The sequence below is a fragment of the Eptesicus fuscus genome, chromosome 10 (assembly GCF_027574615.1).
Source record: "Eptesicus fuscus isolate TK198812 chromosome 10, DD_ASM_mEF_20220401, whole genome shotgun sequence".
NCBI lineage: Eukaryota > Metazoa > Chordata > Mammalia > Chiroptera > Vespertilionidae > Eptesicus > Eptesicus fuscus.
In genome coordinates, this window is record NC_072482.1 from 22,869,535 (window position 1) to 22,889,755 (window position 20,221).

The 20,221-nt window shown below is 37.9% G+C and overlaps 1 protein-coding gene across 1 annotated transcript in view; it reads left to right on the forward strand.

The window, feature by feature from the left end:
* FAM83B (family with sequence similarity 83 member B) overlaps positions 1 to 20,221 on the forward strand; it is an 83,716-nt gene that overhangs the window by 52,069 nt on the left and 11,426 nt on the right. The window contains exons 3-4 of the mRNA XM_008149574.3: positions 16,433 to 16,597; positions 17,338 to 17,462. Of these exons, the coding sequence (XP_008147796.2) occupies positions 16,433 to 16,597; positions 17,338 to 17,462 (290 nt within the window). The remainder of the gene's footprint in view (positions 1 to 16,432; positions 16,598 to 17,337; positions 17,463 to 20,221) is intronic.

Sequence of the window (20,221 nt, forward strand, 5' to 3'; positions counted from 1 at the left end):
TTTATTCTGTTATTATAATGTGTTTAGGCTAAACAGTACCATCAAACAATAAACCTCAATGAAGTTATACGAAGAAAGCCCATTTCTTAAAATGTGCATTTTCAGCCTGTACCTTTTCTCGAATGCTGGTCAACTGTAAAAAAAGAAAAGGAAAAAAAAGACAAATGTTAGAATAGTTTTCTAGCCTTTTTTGTTGTTTCTTTAGTAAAGGAAAGCTATTATCTCAACTAGTTTTATGTTTTCAATTAAAATAAATAAGATTATTCTATATGATTATTTCTATCATTGTTTTATTCACTCAGATGGTAAATAAGAATGTATTCTTCTTCTTAAATAGTATAATTTCATTTACTGATCTCAGTTGTTTGGAAATGTTACCATGGGGCAGGGCATGAGGGGGTGGGGACAACTCCTCCAAAGCATTGTTAAATGTAGCTAAAATAGAGAAGTAAAAAAATTCAGTATGGCTGACATTTTTAAGTAATGTCAGCCATACTGATGAGCCATTGTCATAAGCCGAGTGCTGTGTCTCTTGAACTCTGTACTTTCTTTGCTCTCATTTGATCTTTACTTTCAACTTTTTTATCTAACATCTCATTAGGTTGCGACATAAGGAGCCTCCTGATGTCATGAGACAGAGGAGGAGGAAGAGAAAGTCTTGTTTCTATTTTCATAGGGAATGTTTCATGAAGTTATTTTTTTTTTCTTTTTTCATAGAAGTATAGAATTTCAAAGCACTTCAGAGGTCAGAATTGATCAAATTGATTTCTTTGCTCAGTGAATGGATTTTTCCATTCTATGCAGGATTCCAGTTAAACACTGCAGTGCTGAACAATTTTCAGACAAGGTATTAAGATTTGAAGGAACCTCAATTTCTAATGCCAACACATTTTTAAAATGGCTTGAAAAGTGAACTAATGCCATAAATGTTACACATTAAGCTTCCGTAAGTTGCCATATGATTTTTATCAATGGAATGGCAGTAAAAAGATGTAATAGATAAATTGCTATGAAAGAAAATCCACGGATTTTTTTAAGCCATTATTTTTTTAAGCCAAAACTCCACAGATTTTTTTAAGCCATTATTTATTCAAGGTTCTTGTTTACAAAAATTAGAGGAAGAAAAAGTAAATGGACTTGATGTTTGTGAGATAAAAGGCTGCTGTTGCTACCTCTTTTGTTGACCAGATCTCTGCTTTCTTGGGATTTCATGAGAAGAAAAAGCCTAGTGAATGATGACAAACATGCTGTGTGAAAGATATTCTACTAACAGAAGCTATATTCAGTGATTTCCTTCATTGTGGAGAGCGGCTACAGTGTTTGGACAGGTTCAAGCCTCGGACTAATGAGAGGGCACAGTCCTCTCATTGCCACGTGCAAGTCCCAGCTTGGAGGGCAGCGCCCTCCCAGCACAATTATAGCCAGAGGCTATAGTTGTAAGCTTGAACCTGTCCAAACACTGTAGCCGCTCTCCACGCTTCATCCTCAAATTCCTTATTCCCTTATACCACTTTCTTCTTTCCTCCATTTATTTTTTGGAAATAAGTAATTTTTTAATGGGTCATTCTGTTTATACTGTTGGGGTGCTGTCTCCTTAATAGGTAAGGTACTTCCATTGTGAGGAATATTCCTAATGTATAGTTCTACACCAGGGACGAATAACTTTTTTAAATATCCTGAAACCTGTCTTACTTAAAAATTCTGTGCATTTAACATGGATGAGCATATGATTTATTCTCATCACTTGATTTTTCACTTTAAAATTAATGAGATGGCCCAGCAGGAAACGCTTAGTTGGTTGAGAGGCATCCTGTGCACCAAAAAACTGCTGGTTCAGTTCCCAATCAGGGTACATCATTCCTAGGTTGTGGGTTCATTCATAAGTTGGGGCATGTACAGAAAGCAACCAATCAATGTCTCTCTCTCTCTCTCTCTCTCTCTCTCTCTCTCTCTCTCTCTCTCTCTCTCTTTCCCTCTTTCTTCCACAGTGCAAGTATTATTATTCCCAGACTTCTACATTTTATTATCTGCAGGATTTAGAATATATATTTCAAGACACACTTTCATTTGAATAGCAGGCAGATGACTTTGATCTTTAGGAGTATTTTATTTCTTATACGTATACATGCATAAAATATTTCCAAGATCCGGAAGGTCAGTACACAAAGCTATAGCAATAGTCCCTGTGCTCCAACGTACTTCCTTCCCAGAACTGTTAAGTTTCAAATGAAAAGTACCTTTCATTTCTAAGACAGTGCTTTATTTAGTGAATCACTAGAATTTTGAGGAATCCAAAAGAATAAATATAAATATTTGCTTGTTTACTAGTTGAAATTAACTCTGCAATGCTTTGGGAGAAAAACAATAAATAATTTAATACATTTTATTGAAGTTGAATGGGGATGACTGAGTCACAAAAATGACCAAGGTTCTCCCCACCCTTAGTGTCTTATTACTCTCTTGAAATTTATAAGCAACAATGGATGAAATAAATGAACAAATAATGAAAATGCTGTGGTTAAAGTATAAATAAACTATAGATGGAGCATAAGTTAGGATGCAATTAATATAGACTAAGGCAATTGGCAAAGGTTTTGTGAAAGGGGCCTGCAGGTAGGCTGGGCCCAGAAACATGAATTGGATTTTCATAGAGAAAGAAGATGAGGATTTTAGATAAAAGGAAGTGCAAGGACGATATGAAAGCTGGTGAAATGACATAGCCTTCAGAGCTGGATTCATGGAATACGTAGTATGAAGAAAACTAAGAAGACAAGTTATTTAGACTCTGATAGACATTCAGTGTCATTGTAAAGAATTTATATTTGATTCTATGAATTCTTTTTAAATGGTTAGTCTGAAAGATAGAATGGAAATCTGTGAAATTAGAGGTCAGAAACTTTCCCCCAAGCCCCAGACCCTGATAACCAGTGGCCGGTAAGGGTTTCCACATAGTTGTGTCATAAATGGCTGAAACAGACCCAAACAGAACAGACCCAAAGCCAGACTCAAACTCCCATATGCCTATGTCTGTCATTGATAACACCAACCACTCAATTATCCCAAGTACGTTCTCCTCATATTCCCATCACATATTGACTGTCACATTTTCTTTTTGCCACCTCATCCCTAAATATCTTTGAAATCTGGCCTCTTCCATATCCCTCTGCACATTCTTTTCTATTCCCACTCCTGCCAGATCTGTTTTCCACCGTTCTCTGCCTGTCTTTCCATTTTCATGGCTGTTGCAATAGACGGCAACACCTGGCCTTTCCTGCTGCCCTCCTTCCTGATGGGAGATTCCCAACAGGAGGCACCAGCAGGGGAGTGAACACAAGAAGAAGTTCATATTCTGTGTATTTGTATGTTTCCTTGCTTAAATACCAGGCCTCTGTCTCCCTTACAGGGCCCATGAACTATGCTCATACTTCCATAAATAGTCCTTATCATAAATTTTTCAACATTGAAAACTCTTAAGGAAATTCTTTTTCCTGCCAGAACACTGAATGATATAATCCCCTTTGTTAATTACATTTGTGGACTTCAGTAGCAGATTTTTAGTTGGTCTTTCTTTGTTATTTTTTTTTAATTTATCTTTATTGTTGAAAGTATTACAAATGTTTCTCCCTTTCTCCCCCATTGATCCTCTCCACCCCACTCCCGCCTCTCTGGAGGCCTTCACCACACTATTGTCTGTGTCCATGGGTTATACATAGACACATGTAAGTTCTTTGGTTAATCTTCTGAGATTTGTTATTCTGTTCCATGCTTACATGTCTCTGAATCTATTTTGTTCATCAGTTTATTTTGTTCATTAGATTCCACATATGAATGAGATCATGTGATACTTGCAGGTCTTTCTGTGTTCAGAGTTCATTCTTCACACTGCTTTGGAGAACTACCTTTTCCAAACATGTGATGTGATGATAGTTTTTATAATAGGAAAATATATTCTTATATATATATAAAAGCCTAAGCGACTGAAAGACCAAACTGCCAGTCGACCAGTTGCTATGATGCACACTGACCACCAGGGGGCAGACGCTCAATGCGGGAGGCCCTGGCTGACAGCCGGCAGCCAGAAGGCCCCAATTGGTCCTGATTGCCAGCCAGGCCTAAGGACTCCACGCACTGGGCCTCTAGTTTATTCTATAATGGTAAATACACAACATATAACATCATGTAAATATGATGATCTCAGTTAAAAATATACATCTAGCAAGATAAAAGGAAAATGCCATTGTTCCTGGTTGTGACGTTATTGCTGTTTTTCTTTTCTTAGTCTGTTTTTTTTTTTTTTTTTGTAAATTTTCCTTTGGGTATAGAAGGAACGAGACAGACACAGAAAGACAGACGAACATTGTGTGTCTTTATAATAGAAAAATACTTTGTAAATTTTTTTATGTCATGAGTGTTTTAACTACTTGTTTATTTATTTTTTGATTCAGATACTAGAATTAAAATATCTCTAAATTTTACTTATGAAGTTTGAGTTTAATGTAAAAAAAGGCAAACATCAAGTCTAAGAAAGCAAAACAGTAAGATGATTTTTTAGATGGATAATTAGCCTATCTGAAGAAGCAGGTTTGGAAATCTTTTCTAGATGCCTAGAATTGTAGCTTAATTTAAAACTAAATATGTTATTGAAAATGTTAATTAAACAAGAAAGTGAAAAGATTAAAAAAAAAGGAAAGTTAATTTTACCAGATATTTAAATTCACAAGAGTATTTTGCATAACCCTTTTTTACCCTCCTCTCACAGGGCAAATTTCTTTGGACCCTTATCATGTAGCAGACTTATGGCTGCATTTGATCAGCTCAATAATAAAAGCTTGGGTTAGCTTTCTTATGGAAATACTTTGTTCTTATGATTTGGATAATTTTTTCTTCTGCTGTGGTTATCTGAATGTTATAATACCTATCTGATGTAATTTTGGCATTTGATCTTTTTCTAGCGATGAAGTCTCATAAAACCTAAATCATAGGCATATTTAAATTACTTTTTAAATATTCATGTGTCCAAATTGAAACTCAAACTTGAATTTTGTTAGAATGGAAGTACCTTCTTAATACTATTTGTGTCCTTATACATAAAAGATGACATTATTTGGCCTTTGGAAATACATCAAGATTAAATTAGTTTTTAATGCCATTTTATAAATTTGTTATACTTACCAAACTTAATGTATTTAAGAGAATTTTTTATAGTTTTTCTACTTTTAATCTGTTTCTCTTCTCTATCATTAACTTCCATTTTCCCTATACTTACTGGCTGCTTGAGGATATTTATATGGGACATATTTCATTTTCCAAATAACATTTATGAAGAATATCAAGCAGCTGATGTATAAGGAGATAGAACTTCCTTAATTTTACAGATAAAACAATTTCGTTGTACCTAATAAAAACAGTTTATTAAATGTGGTTATTTTAGCTTTGATAAAAGCAATCTCAATTTTGATAAAACCTCTATTTTCAGATGTAAAATATGTAATAATCAGAAACAGACTTTCTACCAGAATACTGATAAGTTAGTTCCTTTTTATGAACATACTTTAGGAGAGTAAGTAACTTATATTTTATAATTTTTTTCAGCAGAGAAAATAAAGATTTTAATGAGACTTTTTAATCATATAATTAAGACCTTAAAATAAAAGAGCTGCTCTTAAAATATGAAATCTGTGTCTTAACTACTATGGCATAATTGGAAAACACTTATTTTATGCTTTTGTGTTTTTATCATTATAAAATGACTATCAATGGGTGTTTAAAAACTAAAAAACTAAAGTGTGTTGGAGGAGGTATTATTCAGGAAATATTCTAAGTAATGTGGTTAAAGTTTTTCCATTCAGCTTAATGATCCACTGAAAATTCTTTCTCGTATCTCTTAGATTTTAGAATGATTGCACCCTACCACCAAAGTATACTCTCTTTCAACTCTCAGGCTTCAAAGTGAAAAAAATAATGTACAATTTACAGAAACTATTAGTGTGAAAATTATCCAAAAGAGAAAAGAAGAGTAGTAGAGTTAAATAAACAGGAGATTAAATCTGTATAATTTGACTGTAGGGTAAAGACATAGGAACACATTACATTAAATACAAAATGCTGCTGTAATACTTCATGACTTTAATGTAACTCCTTTATATTTACATTTCTTAATCAAATAGAAATTACTATTGAATAAATAGGATTTGTGGTATTTTTGCCATGAATTATGTTTGATTTTTGTATGTCAGGTTAATCCTTGTTTATAGTTGACATTAAAATGAAAGAATTATTACCCAATTAAAGAATGCAGCCTTTGAAGCAGGAATTCTAAGGCCATCTCTTTCTCCCGTGTTCCTTCAATTCCTTTCTGACACCATTGAGATATGCCATCAACAGAATCATTTCTTTCCCATTTTATTCTGTTGGTGTCCTGCCAGCTTTCCCTGTATGCTTAAAAGTGCTCAAGAGTTAATGGTTAAAAAAACAGCCTGGATGGATGGGTGGATGGATGGATAGAAAAAATAAAAAACACAACTTTTTAGCACATCATTTAACACATTGTTTTGGGCTTCCTTTTATATAAAAATGAAATTTTCTTTATAATGGTACAATAATTATCCATGTAATTTAGGCCTCTCACACCTAACGATTCTTAGCTAGCCCCTCTTGATTTCCATAAGCACTCAGCCATTGAGTCTTGTCCAGTCATTCTTTACAACTTTACCTCTATACCTTCCTTTTATCCCTGCTACCAACATTCCACTTAGTATCTTACACATTTATGCTACATAAGGACAGAAACCCCCTTCTCTACCTACTAGTAGATATTCCAACTTCTGCCTTACTCCATATATACTAATGTATTAATTCTTGGTCATAATTTTATAAGAGCAAGTGTCACATTGATGTATGTATAGTTCTGTAAACAAATCTCATAAAGCTATGAGCTCTTTGAGAACAGGCGCCATCTAGCCACTGCATTTCAACAAAAATTTAATGAAACCTAATATATTTCAGTTATACCTACCTTGGAAGCAAGGTATAAAAGAGTAAATATGCTCAAGTTATGTGGCATTAATTATAGAGAGTTCTAACTAACCTAATAATTATAAAACACGTATTCATAAAGCACAAATATATTTTAGTCTAACTTAGAGAATTTACTTATAATTAAAGATTTCACAAAGACATTTTCATAAAATGATTTAAATGTTTTCATTCCTAATTATTTCCTTCCCCATGGCTTATCCCAAATTTAAAATAATTTTAAACAATTATTTAATGCCATTTTAATACCCATGATTAGTGAAAATTAAAAAGTCAAGGAAGTTTCTAAAGTATAATAGCAATCTATCTTTTGTTATATTTTTACCTTCTTTTCACAATTTTGAGTAGTTTTGCTTTGTTAATTAAATTAGTGATTTAACATCATACTTACTATAATAATATTCTCCATAATAGGTTTTCTTTTAAATATTACCAATGAAGCCCTGCTTGTGTGGTTCAGTGGTTGAGCATCAACCCATGAACAAGGAGGTCACTTTTCAATTGCTGGTCAGGGCACATACCTGGATTGCTGGCTCAATCCCCAGTAGGGGGTGTGCAAGAGACAGCCGAAGGATGATTCTCTATCATTGTTGATGTTTCTATTTCTCTCCCTCTTTCTCCCTCTCTCTGAAATCAATAAAAATATATTTAAAAAATATTACCAGTGAAAATAACCAATTGCGCATAGAATTTTAGTGCAAAATTGAAAGGTTAACAGCAAGCTATAAAGAAATTAAATATGAAGTGTGTTACTTTTAATGAATGGCTTGAAGAATGTTGGGGTGGATATATAAGGCAACTTGCTTAAGTAAATATTTTATTTCAGCAAGTTGCCTTATATATAAACCCCAGCCTTCTTCATAACCCTGGGTAAAAATTATAGCCATCAATAAATTTATTTCAGTTTTTACTCTGAATTTTGATCCCAAATCTCTTAATATACCTATGTAAAATTAAATCAAATACAAGAAAAATTTAAAATATTAGTAGTAAGTATAAATATTCATTGTATTATTTTTAACTTTTCTGTATGTTTGATAATTTTAATGGTAAAAGTTAAGGATGCGATAAAGAAGAGTCATCCTATCTAATAATAGACAAATATGCAAATTGACCATACCTCTGACACACCCACAAGCCACGCCCACCATCCAATCAGAGCGAGCATGCAAATTAACCCAAACCAAGATGGCTACAGCCACAGAGAGCAGGTTTTCCTAGGTAACAGAGGAAGCCAAGCTTTCTGCCAGCCCTTGCAGGCCTAAGCCTCCACTCAACCTACAAAGTTTCAATTATAGAAGGTAAACAAATTCAAACAAATGGCAGCAGAATGGAGCTTGAGAGAGCAGGCCAGGGTTGCTGGCGGCAACAGGGGAAGCAAAGCTTTCCGCACACCCTGGCCGGGCCCACCCGCTTAAGGCAACAAAGTTTCAATTATAACCCCAACACAAATGGCTGTGGGCCTCGGAGGGAGCCCCAGGCTTGGCTCTGCTCCAGGCTACAAAGTTTCAATTGTAGAAGGAAAATAAATTCCAGATACCAGGGCCTCTGCTTGCGTTGCCAGGGGGCGTGGCCCGCCTGCAAACCACCATAGGCACCTCTCTCAGGCCGCCCCACGCCCCAAGGGAATCCCCACCTGATCTGGGACACCCTTCAGGGCAAACCAGCTGCCCCCCCCCCCCATACCAGGCCTCTATCCTATCTAATATATGAGTACTATGCAGATTGATCATCACTGCAACACACAATATAGCTACCCCCATGTGGTCTAAGATCCTGCCCCCATGTGGACACAAGATGGCCACCACAAGATGGCCAGCAGGAGAGGGCAGTTGGGAGGCACTTGGCCTGCAAGGGAGGGCAGTTGAGAAGGACCAGGCCTGCAAAGGAGGGCAGTTGGAGGTGATTAACCCTGCAGGAGAGGGCCGTTAGGGGTGACCAGGCTGGCAGAGGAGGGAAGTTGGGGGCAAACAGGCTGGCAGCAGAGTGGTTAGGGGGTGATCAGGCTGGCAGGCAGAAGCAGTTAGGGGCAATCAGGAAGGCAGGCAGGCAAGCAGTTGGGAGCCAGCAGTCCTGGATTGTGAGAGGGATGTCCGGCTGCCCATTTAGGCCCGATCCCAGGGAACGGGCCTAAACGGGCAGTTGGACATCCCTTGAGGGGTCCCAGATTGGAGAGGGTACAGGCTGGGCTGAGGGACAACCCCCCTCCATGCACAGATTTCATGCACCGGGCCTCTAGTATGTAAATATTACATTTTGGTACACGCTTAAGTTCTTTCCTATTGAGGTAATGTTGCTACATACCTATACTATTATACTATATACCTAATACATTGATATATTAGAATACTATATAACAAATACTCATGTACTTTGTCTTTGAAAATTTCATAGTTTCCTAGTAGAGTATTATTACTTTAAAATAAATATATACATTTTAACTCTTCTTTTTTTTACAAATATTGTCAGAATTTGGTTAAACTGTTGCTCTGATTCTTCAGTAGCAGCCGAATAGACCAGCATTTCTAGTGCTGTGATTATGTCACAGATCTTTATTTTAAAGAGCATCCCTTTAAAGACACACCAAGAGTTAGGTTTTGCATACACTTAGGGGTATTGTAACTGCTTGCTGGTTGAACAGAATGGCTCTGGTGCTCCCTCTTTGTCTCTCTCCAGGCCTCTCAAGGTAACTCCCACAGAACTCCTCCTTAGGCTGTGTGAGGTGGGCTGTTTCTGAGATCACTTAAGCTGGCAAGTCCTGAGCTTGTTTTTCCTCAGCTCACTGCTCTGTCTAGACCCCCTGACACTTTGACTTTAGGGGCCCATGCTAGAAACCTTTTCCAGGCCGACTTTCAGGAAAAGTCTTTTTTTTTTTTTTTTTTTTTAGAAGTGCTAGGAAAATGAGAGCATGCAAGAGGACTGAATTGTGAAATCAGTTAAAGGACTATGTCTTGTCTTTGTAATTTCTTTCAGGCCCGCCTGCTCCTCGTTCTTTCTTTCCTTCTTGAGGTATTAGAGTAAAAGCTATTTTAAAAAGCAAGGATGTCTACGGATGCAAACCAAATATAAGATTTTCCTTAAATATGACAAAGATAAAAGCATAATTTATTCTTACGGTGGTCTCATTCTGGGCTACTGTAACAAAAATACCATGGATTGGGTGGCTTACACAGCACATATTTGTTTCTCACAGTCCTGGAGCCCAAGTTCGAGACCCTGGCAGAGTTAGTGTCAGGTGGGGCTCCCCTACCTGGTTCATGGGCAGCTGTCTTCTCACACTGGTGCAGGGTTAGAAGGGGTGAGAGCTCTCTGGGGTCTCCTTTATAAGGGTACTAATCCTGTTCATGAGGGCTCCACCCTCATGACCTAATCACTCCCCAAAGTTCCTACTTCCCAATAGGATCACAACTAGTGTTAGGATGTCAACCTATGAATTTTGAGAGAACACAAACATTTAGTTTGTAAAGCGCTGTATGAGCACTCTCCATCATATAATTCAATATATAACACAACACTAATATTCAAATAGACTGAACGGCAGAATGACCGGTTGCTATGATGCGCACTGACCACCAGGGGGCAGACACTCAATGCAGGAGCTGCCCCCTGGTGGTCAGTGCGCTCCCACAGGGGGAGCGCTGCTCAGCCAGAAGCCGGGCTCACAGCTGGCGAGCGCAGCGGCGGTGGCGGGAGCCTCTCCCACCTCTGCTGCAGGCGGGCGGTATGGAGCAAGTAGTCCTGGACTGCGAGAGCTCCGGACTGCGAGAGGGATTTCTGACTGCCAAGTTAGGCCCGATCCCTGGGGAGATTGGGACTAAGCTGGCAGGCAGACATCACCTAAGGGTCCCAGTCTGTGAGAGGGCGCAGGCCAGGCTGAGGGATCCCCCACCTCCAGTGTACAAATTTTGTGCACTGGACCTTTAGTTCAAAATAAAAAATCTGGGAAATAATTTATGCAGTTTCCCTTCTGAGTAGTTGTCAAACATAGGAATTGACTCTCCAAATATATATTGTAGACATAACAGAGCCCATTTCCCTTTACACATCCTGTTCACTTTATTACAATATCCAGTTGTTGTTGTTTTTTCACTTTCACCAAGTCCTCTTTGGTGCGATTTTTACAAGCTAAGTGCAGTGCGTACATTTTAATCCAGTAGTTGGAGAATTGGAAATAAAACATTGAATTTCAGAACTTGGTGTATGCAAGATCTCCTCTGGTTTATTTAATACTAGAGGCCCAGTGCATGAATTCGTGCACAGGAGGGGGCCCCTTGGCCTGGCCAGCAATTGGGGCTGATCAGGGCCATCTTGCCCAGTCCCAATCGGGGCTGATCGGGGCCAGCTGGCTGGGGGGAGGGACCACGGGAGGTTTGCTGGCCAGCGGCTGTGGGAGGTTGGCTGTGGTGGGAGGTTGGCTGTGGGAGTGCACTGACTACCAGGGGGCAGCTCCTGCATTGAGCGCCTGCCCCCTGGTTGTCAGTGCGCATCATAGCGACCGGTCAACCAGTCGTTCGTCGACCGGTCGTAACGGTTGCTTAGGCTTTTATATATATAGATAGATGTAATAGATGGCGTTGAGACTCCAATGATGCACTTTAGAGACTTCCCCAATATTACTTAATTTATGGCAGACCAAACCAGTTGATATATCGATACAGCTACTAGTCTACACTGATAGATACTTAAATATCTGCAAAAATTAAAAGTATTTATAATGTAAATCTGTAACTTACTATATAATATTCTAGTGGACATAATATTATATATGAAATTTCACACAAAATGGAGATTTTTACTTAGGCTGCAGAAGAAGGGCGAAGAGCACTTATTCGTAATAACAACCTGTCTTTTTTCTGAAATCCATTTAGCACATTGCTTTTGACAGGCTTTGCAGACTCAGAAATATATGTTTCCTAAGGGATCGTTTCCCTTGATTTCTATTACTCAATTCTTAAAGTTTTCTAGTTGTGTGGAATTTTCTTATAAATACAGTCATTATAGAGCTCCATTCATTCTTTTTAATTTGAACTCCTTATTAGCTTTTCTGCTTTGGGAAAAAATAAATCCACCAGTATCTTTGCAGGCAATTATCAAAAAAGTCCGAGTCCTTTTGAATGGTGCTTAGTATTTTGAAGCAGAAAAGGTATAATATTCAATTTTTCAATTTTGAGGGTGATAATGACCATTTTGTGACTGCAGAACATTAACCCAAGGTACACTTACATTTTGTTAAGTAGGTCATATAGAAGCATATTACTAATGGCTTTCTATCCTAATAGCTTGCAAAGGAATAAACAATACAGGATTCTAAATTAAAATACTGTAGATAGTGAAGCATATTTCTAAGGAAATGCATGTATTCAATGTCAACATTGTGATGAACAGTTTCTATCAAAACTGTCATTAATTTTCAGTTCTATCACTGGTTTCTACCTCACATTGTTTTTAATATTTCAGTGCATTTATAAATATGAAAATTACAATAAAATGATAAAGAAGGGCTTTATAATATTTATCAGTCAAAATGACTCAATAGAATTTAGATATTTTTAATATGAATATTGCTACGAGACACATTTTCCAAGGTACTATTTTGGCCAGATATTTCCATTTTTAGGCTTTATATTGAAATCTAGATCAAATCTAAACGTGTGTCACAGTTTAAAGATCCTTCATAATCTGTATAAATCTTTACTAAATGTATTCTATATTCATAAGCATGAATTAGTATCTAACTTTAGGTTAGTTCAGTAAATGTATTAAAATATTACTGTCATTTTCAGTGCTATAGTGTTTTAGCTTGGATGGCTAAAAATAGTCATTATTCATTATTTAAGGTTTTCCATGAAACCCTGTTAGTTTGTTTCATTCTACCACCCCTAAGAACCATGTACATATAGAGCAATATTTTTCTGAATTATTATTATAGTATATTACTTACCAAATGATTATGTAATCTTGTGACTGGCCTTAAATTATGTCATGAATATGAACTTATTGTGAATTTATTGTCCATATTTATATTATTTTAATTCAGTGTGGCCTTTACTGTCATGGTAATTTAGGAAAATTTACTACTGTGAGAAAGATAAGTGAAAACCAACATCCTTGAGTGAGATTCTCCGAAACTACTAAAATATGTGAAGTTTCACTCAAATCTTAAAAACAACTTGGAATCTCTTTCTAAAAATGTTTCTCATGTTGCTGATGGATGAATTTATTTCCTTTTTCAACTTACAAAGCAAGAATAAAATAGGAATTAATGAAGAAGCAAGATAAGAACTTAAATATTATATAATATCATGGTAGTTTGTTGAATACTATTTACTGTAACCAGCTTCTATACTGACTTATAAAATCAATTGATATATCTTTTCAAAAGTCTTTATCCTAATATTATAGGTATAATTTCTTTGATTATATATAACCATTGTGATAATTTCTAAAGCACAGTGTGATTTTTGATAGCTGAGAATATAATACCTTCAGATTAGGTTTGGCATACCTCATTTCTAATTATTCCTTTCCAGGAATGTAATCCACTATTAAAAAGAAAGAAAAGTCAACATTTCATTTTACCTCTCTTGGCACAACTGAAATTTTCTGTAGACTTCATATTATTTTTCAATATCAAGTGATAGTACAGTGCACCAGAAGTCCTGATAAGCTACCAGACTCAATTGCCATCAGATAAGCTTGTCAAAGATATATAATCTAGTCTCCTGAATTCTGATCCAGTGTATTATTTGTCAGGCAAGAGAGACTGGCATTTGTTCCCCCTTAGCTGTGCTAGAATCATCCATTGGATGAGTGACTTCAATTACTTTTTGCAAACAAAAACCTTTATCCTGATACTGTGTATTTGTTCCTTTCCAAAGTTTCCAGTAATTTGTTACATGAAACTATCTGGCAAATTAAAGATAAATTCTTTAGATATGCTAATAATGTCTTTAAGAATACCATGTGTATAATTATTTTAAAAATTCCTTTCTATCGCCCTAACTGGTTTGGTTCAGTGGATGGAGCGTCAGCCTGCGGACTGAAGGGTCCCAGGTTCGATTCCAGTCAGGGGCGTGTATCTTGGTTGTGGGCACATCCCCAGTGGGGGCGTGTGCAGGAGGCAGCTGACTGATGTTTCTAACTCTCTATCTCTCTCCCTTCCTCTCTGTAAAAAATCAATAAAATATATATTTTAAAAAAATTCCTTTCTATCAAAATGACAATGCGGTACCATCACACACCTGTCAGAATGGCTATCATCAACAAATCAACAAATGACAAGTGCTGGCGAGGATGCAGAGAAAAAGGAACCCTCATGCACTGCTGTTGGGAATGCAGACTGGTGCAGCCACTGTGGAGAACAGTATGGAGTTTCCTCAAAAAACTAAAAATGGAACTCCTATTTGACCCAGTGATCCCACTTCTAGGAATATATCCCAAGAAACTAGAAACACCAATCAGAAAGGATGTATGCACCCCTGTGTTCATAGCAGCACAATTTACAGTAGCTAAGATTTGGAAACAGTCTAAGTGCCCATCAGCAGATGAGTGTATTAAAAACCTGTGGTACATCTACACAGTGGAATACTACGCTCCTATAAAAAGGAAGGAACTCCTACCATTTGCAACAATATCAGTGGAGCTAGAGAGCATTATGCTAATCGAAATAAGCCAGTCAGAGAAAGATGAATATCACATGATCTCACTCATTTGTGGATTATAATGAACAACACAAACTGATGAACATAAACAGATCCAGAGACAGAAGCATTGATCAGATGCTCAAACCTCAGAGGGAAGGCAGGGGAGGGTGGGGGTAAGGAGGAGAGATCAACCAAAGGACTTGTATGCATGCATATAAGCATAACCAATGGACACAGACACCAGGGGGGTGAGGGCATAAACGGGAGTGGGGTGGGGAGACAATGGGGGGATAAGGACACATATGTAATATCTTAATCAATAAAAAAAAAAAGTTCTTTCAAGTTAAAAAAGAAATTGGTACCAGACTATTCTACACATATGTGTCTAAGAGTTATTTTGTAAAATCTTTATATATAAAAACCTAAGTGACCGAATGACCCAACAATTGAATGACTAGTCAACCAGTTGCTATGAGGTGCACTGACCACCAAGGGGCAGATGCTCAATGCAGGATCTGCCCCCTGGTGGTCAGTGCACTCGCACTGTGGGACCGCCGCTCAGCTGACCAATGGGCGCCAGACGCCGGGCTCACTGCTGGCAAGCGCATCTGCGGTGGTGCAAGCCTCTCCTGCCCCATGGCAGTGCTGCCTAGCAGCGGTGGTGACAGGTGCAGCAGGGCCAGGATGAGCGGGAGCGGCACAGCACCTGGGCCAGGCTCGGGCTCCTCCCCAGTCACCTGCTGCTTTGTGCACTACTACATCCTTGGGGGGATGTCAGACTGCCGGTTTTGGCCCAATCCCCGTAGGAGTCCTGGATTGCGAGAGGGTGTAGGCTAGGCTGAGGGACCCCACTGGTGCACGAATCCATGCATCCGGCTACTAGTAAGTTTATAATAGGGGCATTTTCTTGTCTTCATCTCAGTGCCCATACATTGTCACACCACTTATTAATGCAGTGTAATCACAGAGAGCAGTGTGGTGAAGACTAGGGAATGCGGGTGAGGACAGGGTCTGGGTGGAGCTGGTCAAAGGGGAAAAATGGGGACATGTGTAATAGTATCAACAATAAAAAATAATTATGAATGTAATTTGAGAGTTTGTCACATATTTGATTAAAGAATATTCACAAGACATGAGTGATGTTATTAACCCTAGCATCTCCCTTCTTCCAGCACCTTATTCCATTTATAAATAAGAAAAGGATCATGAGAGGCCACTAGAATGATTGAAATTGTTCTAGTTGGAGAAAATCTAATTCAAATATGTTTCACAGTTTAGAGCAGTGGTCAGCAAACCACGGCTTGTGAGCTACATGCAGCTCGGGAGCCACGGTTTGCCGCTCTGTTGACTACTGAGTTTGCCGACCACTGGTTTAGAGAATGTCATCAACTTGTATAATTTATGCATGGTCCAGTATTTCATTTTAATGTCTTATTAGAGTAAATAAAATGATTTAATATACTACCCATGATTTTGCTCATCTTCTAACATATTACATGATCCTGGCTGTTGTTGCCATGTGTCTATTCCCAGGTCATTCCATTTTCTCTAATTTCATATTTATTTTTGTTTATTTTCAACATATTCTTTTTATCCTTTACCTTCTATTTTAGAAAAACACAAATACTTGTTTATACATGTATATGTTTCATGTGTTTAATTTTCTATTTTATCCAATTTTTATTGAAAGCACCACTTTCTTGATATTTTCCTAGTGGGTATCTAACATTGTTTGATATTCTTATCTTTAACAGGTCATTGCTTTAGTGATGGACATGTTTACAGATGTGGACATTTTCAAAGAAATAGTGGAGGCATCAACTCGAGGGGTATCTGTATACATTCTGCTTGATGAATCCAACTTTAATCATTTCCTAAACATGACTGAGAAGCAGGGTTGCCAAGTTCAACGTCTCAGGGTAAGAATTCCATGTTTTTTTCCCTCAGGTACCCGTTTTGATAGTGTGTGTACTATTTTTGTCTCAGTCGAATTTAAGACATAGTAAGCTATATTACTCCAAAAGTAAAATAGAAAAAAAATACATACATATGCAGTATAATTTAAGATAGAATTATGGTTGATCCCAAAAGGGTCCCCTTGTACTTTTTCAAATGTAACTGAAAGCACACATCTTTATGACGAATGTTTATGGTGCTTTTCTTGATAGTGAGGCACTTGAGCTTCTGAGATTTTTTTTGCTAGCAGTCATAATTAATGCTTCTGTTTTGCATATACAACCTTGAAACTACTGACTCCAGTGATTCTTTCATGCAGCAGATGTTGCTTATCACAGTCATTTGGCATAGTGATTTCAGTTTCATTTGACTTTTTAAAAGGCGGGTTCATTTTAATTTTAGTTGTTTGGACATTATGAATTTATAACTTGAAAGGATCTTGCAATAGGACCCTTAAGTGATTTATGAAATCATCCTGTATAAATGTAAAGTAGTATCTTAAATTACTCTTTTCCTAGTGTATTTCTTTTTTGGGTAGTGTTTTACAATTTACTTTTCACTATTTGTCTTTTGGTTATGTGTTTAAAAATTATTTCAAGTACACTGTTTTGGGTACTAAGGTTTTATATTAGCATATATTTTACTTTTCAAAATATTCCCTTTCTAGCCTTAATTTTTATGTTATATTTATGTATAATTCTAGAATATTCGAGTGAGGACAGTAAAAGGCCAAGATTATCTTTCAAAAACAGGAGCCAAATTCCATGGAAAATTGGAACAGAAATTTTTGTTAATTGACTGCCAGAAAGTTATGTATGGTTCTTACAGGTAAGATCATTGTGTTCATCTCCCACATTAATAATAATTTATTAGTTTCAAATTTTATTGTAATCTGCTTAGTTCTTTTTTTAATTGTTATAATTCACATGTAGCATTATATTAGTTTCAGGTATAATGGTTTAATATTTGTATATAATGCTAAATGATCATGATAAGGGTAGTTAACATCCATCACCATACATAGTTACAAAAAAACTTATCTTTGTGATGAAGATAATCTTTCAAGATTACTTTCTTAGCAATTTTTAAATATGCAATGTAGTGTTATTAACTACTAGAGGCCCGGTGCACGAGTTCGTGCACAGGTGGGGTCCGGCCGGCCAGCTCCGATGGGGGCCAATTGGGCCAGGCTGCTGGGGGGAAGGAGATGTGGGAGGTTGGCTGCCGGCCCTGCCCCTGATCATGCCACTTGGCCTCCACAGTGCGCATCATTGTAACCAGTCGTTCCGTCCTTCCACTCGCTTGGCTTTTATATATATAGTCACCATACTGTACATTACATCCCCAGGACTTATTTATTTTATAATTGGAAGTTTGTACATTTTGACACATTTACCCTTTTTACCCATCCCATATCTCCCTGCCTCTGGCAACCACCAATCTGTTCTCTGTATCTATAAACTCTTTTTTGGGAGGGGACGGGGGGACAGGGTTTTTACATATAAGTGAGGTCATACTGTATTTGTCTATCTCTATCTGATTTATTTCACTTGGCGTAATGACCTCAAGTCCATTCATGTTGTTGCAAATGGCAAGATTTCATTGTTTTCTATGGTTGAATAGTTTTATGTTGTATACACTGAGTGGCCAGATTATTATGATCTCTGAACACATAATAATCTGGCCACTCAGTGTGTGTGTGTGTGTGTGTGTGTGTGTGTGTATGTATTAGAGGCCCGGTGCATGAATTCGTGCATGGGTGGGGTCTGGCCAGCCTGGCCGGGGTGGTTGGCCGGCCTGCCTGCTGGTCGAACTCCTGGTTGAGGGGACAATTTGCATATTAGCCTTTTATTATATAGGATATACACTGAGTGGCCAGATTATTATGCGTTCAGAGATCATAATAATCTGGCCACTCAGTGTATATGTACCACATCTTTTTTATCCATTTATCTGTGGAGGGACACGTAGGTTGCTTCCATATCTTGGCTATCCTATATAATAAAAGCCTAGCGACTGAATGGCGGAACAATCAGTATGAGCGGTCAACCAGTAGCTATGACACGCACTGATCACCAGAAGGCAGACAACTCAATGAAGGAGCTGCCCTCTGGTGGTCTGTGTGCTTCCATAGTGGGAGTGCCACTCGGCTGACTGGATTGAGCGGCTGCTCTCCGCAGCAGGAGCAGCCACTCAGAGCGTGGGTCCACAGCTGCTCGGCTGACTGGGATGAGCGGCTGCTCCCACTGCAGCAGCTCAGCTGACCGGGATGAGCGGTGCTCCCACAGCAGGCCAATCCCCGCAGGCCATGCCCCCTACCAGTGCATGAATCCCGTGCACTGGGCCTCAAGTTGTAAATAATAGCCAATGCAGTGAACATGGGCATTCAGATATCTTTTTTGAGTTAGTGTTTTTGCTTTCTAAAGATAAATATTCAGAAGTGGAATTCCTGGGTCGTATGGTAATTGTGTTTTTAAATTTTTTGAGGAGCCTCTATACTGTTTTCCACAGTGGCTGCACCTATTTATATTCCCACCAACAGTGCACAACACGTATCTCTTGTCTTTTTAATAACAGCCTAGTTTGTGTTTACCTGCATTGTTATCAATCATTTACAGAAACTATTAGTTTCCAATGTTAATGTAATCTATTTAGTTATTTCTTAAAAATAAAAAAAATAAAAACAATCTTGGAGACTTGGGTTTCAGTTCTGACTATACCTCTCAAGAACATTAAGACATTGGGCAAATCCCGTAACTTCCTTTGGCTTCAAGTTCTTCATCCCCAGAATGAGGGGGTTAACTGATATCTCAGGTTCTCTATGGCTCTACAGTAGTAAATGTGTTTTTGTTCCTTATGGAGGAAAGCAGTACATAGTGTGGACTTAATAATAATTGCTCATAAAAATAGAAGGCCTGGCTCAGTGGTTGAGTGTCAACCTGTGAACCAGGAGGTCACGGTTCGATTCCCTGTCAAGCTATATGCCCAGGTTGTGGGATTGATCCCTCCAGTGTGCTGGAGGCAGCTAACCAGTGATTCTCTCTCATAATTGATGTTTCTATCTCTTCCTCTCCCTCCTCTCTGAAATCAATAAAAATATATTTTTAAATGGAAGCAGTTTATCATTTTTGAAGAACCTGTTGAACAGATCTTTCTTATTTCATCGCTATTGAGAAGCTGATAATTATGTAGTCACTAATACTACTAAAAAGTACTTTTAAGAGTCTGGCTGTCACAGTAGACACTAGACAGGTGACTCGGATTCTACTCTCTGGCATCTTTTGAGGCTTCTCCTGGTGGTATATCTACTCTGTTCCAGCTTAGTTCATTTATATATTTCAATCCCATCCTTACAAATGTTGTTTTCTTCTGCATTTTATAAATGATGAAATTGAAGTTCCAGGAGTTTAAGTGACTTGTCTAAAACCCCACAGATAAGGACCACAGGCAGTCCAGGACTGGCAGCACAGTCCAGATCCCACTGGCTCTCCACTGCCCTAATATTCTCTTACAAATTTCAGGCATCGGTCCTGAATGGGATACAGAGCGAGGCTATATTAACAGGCCGAGGAAAGTACCAACGATCA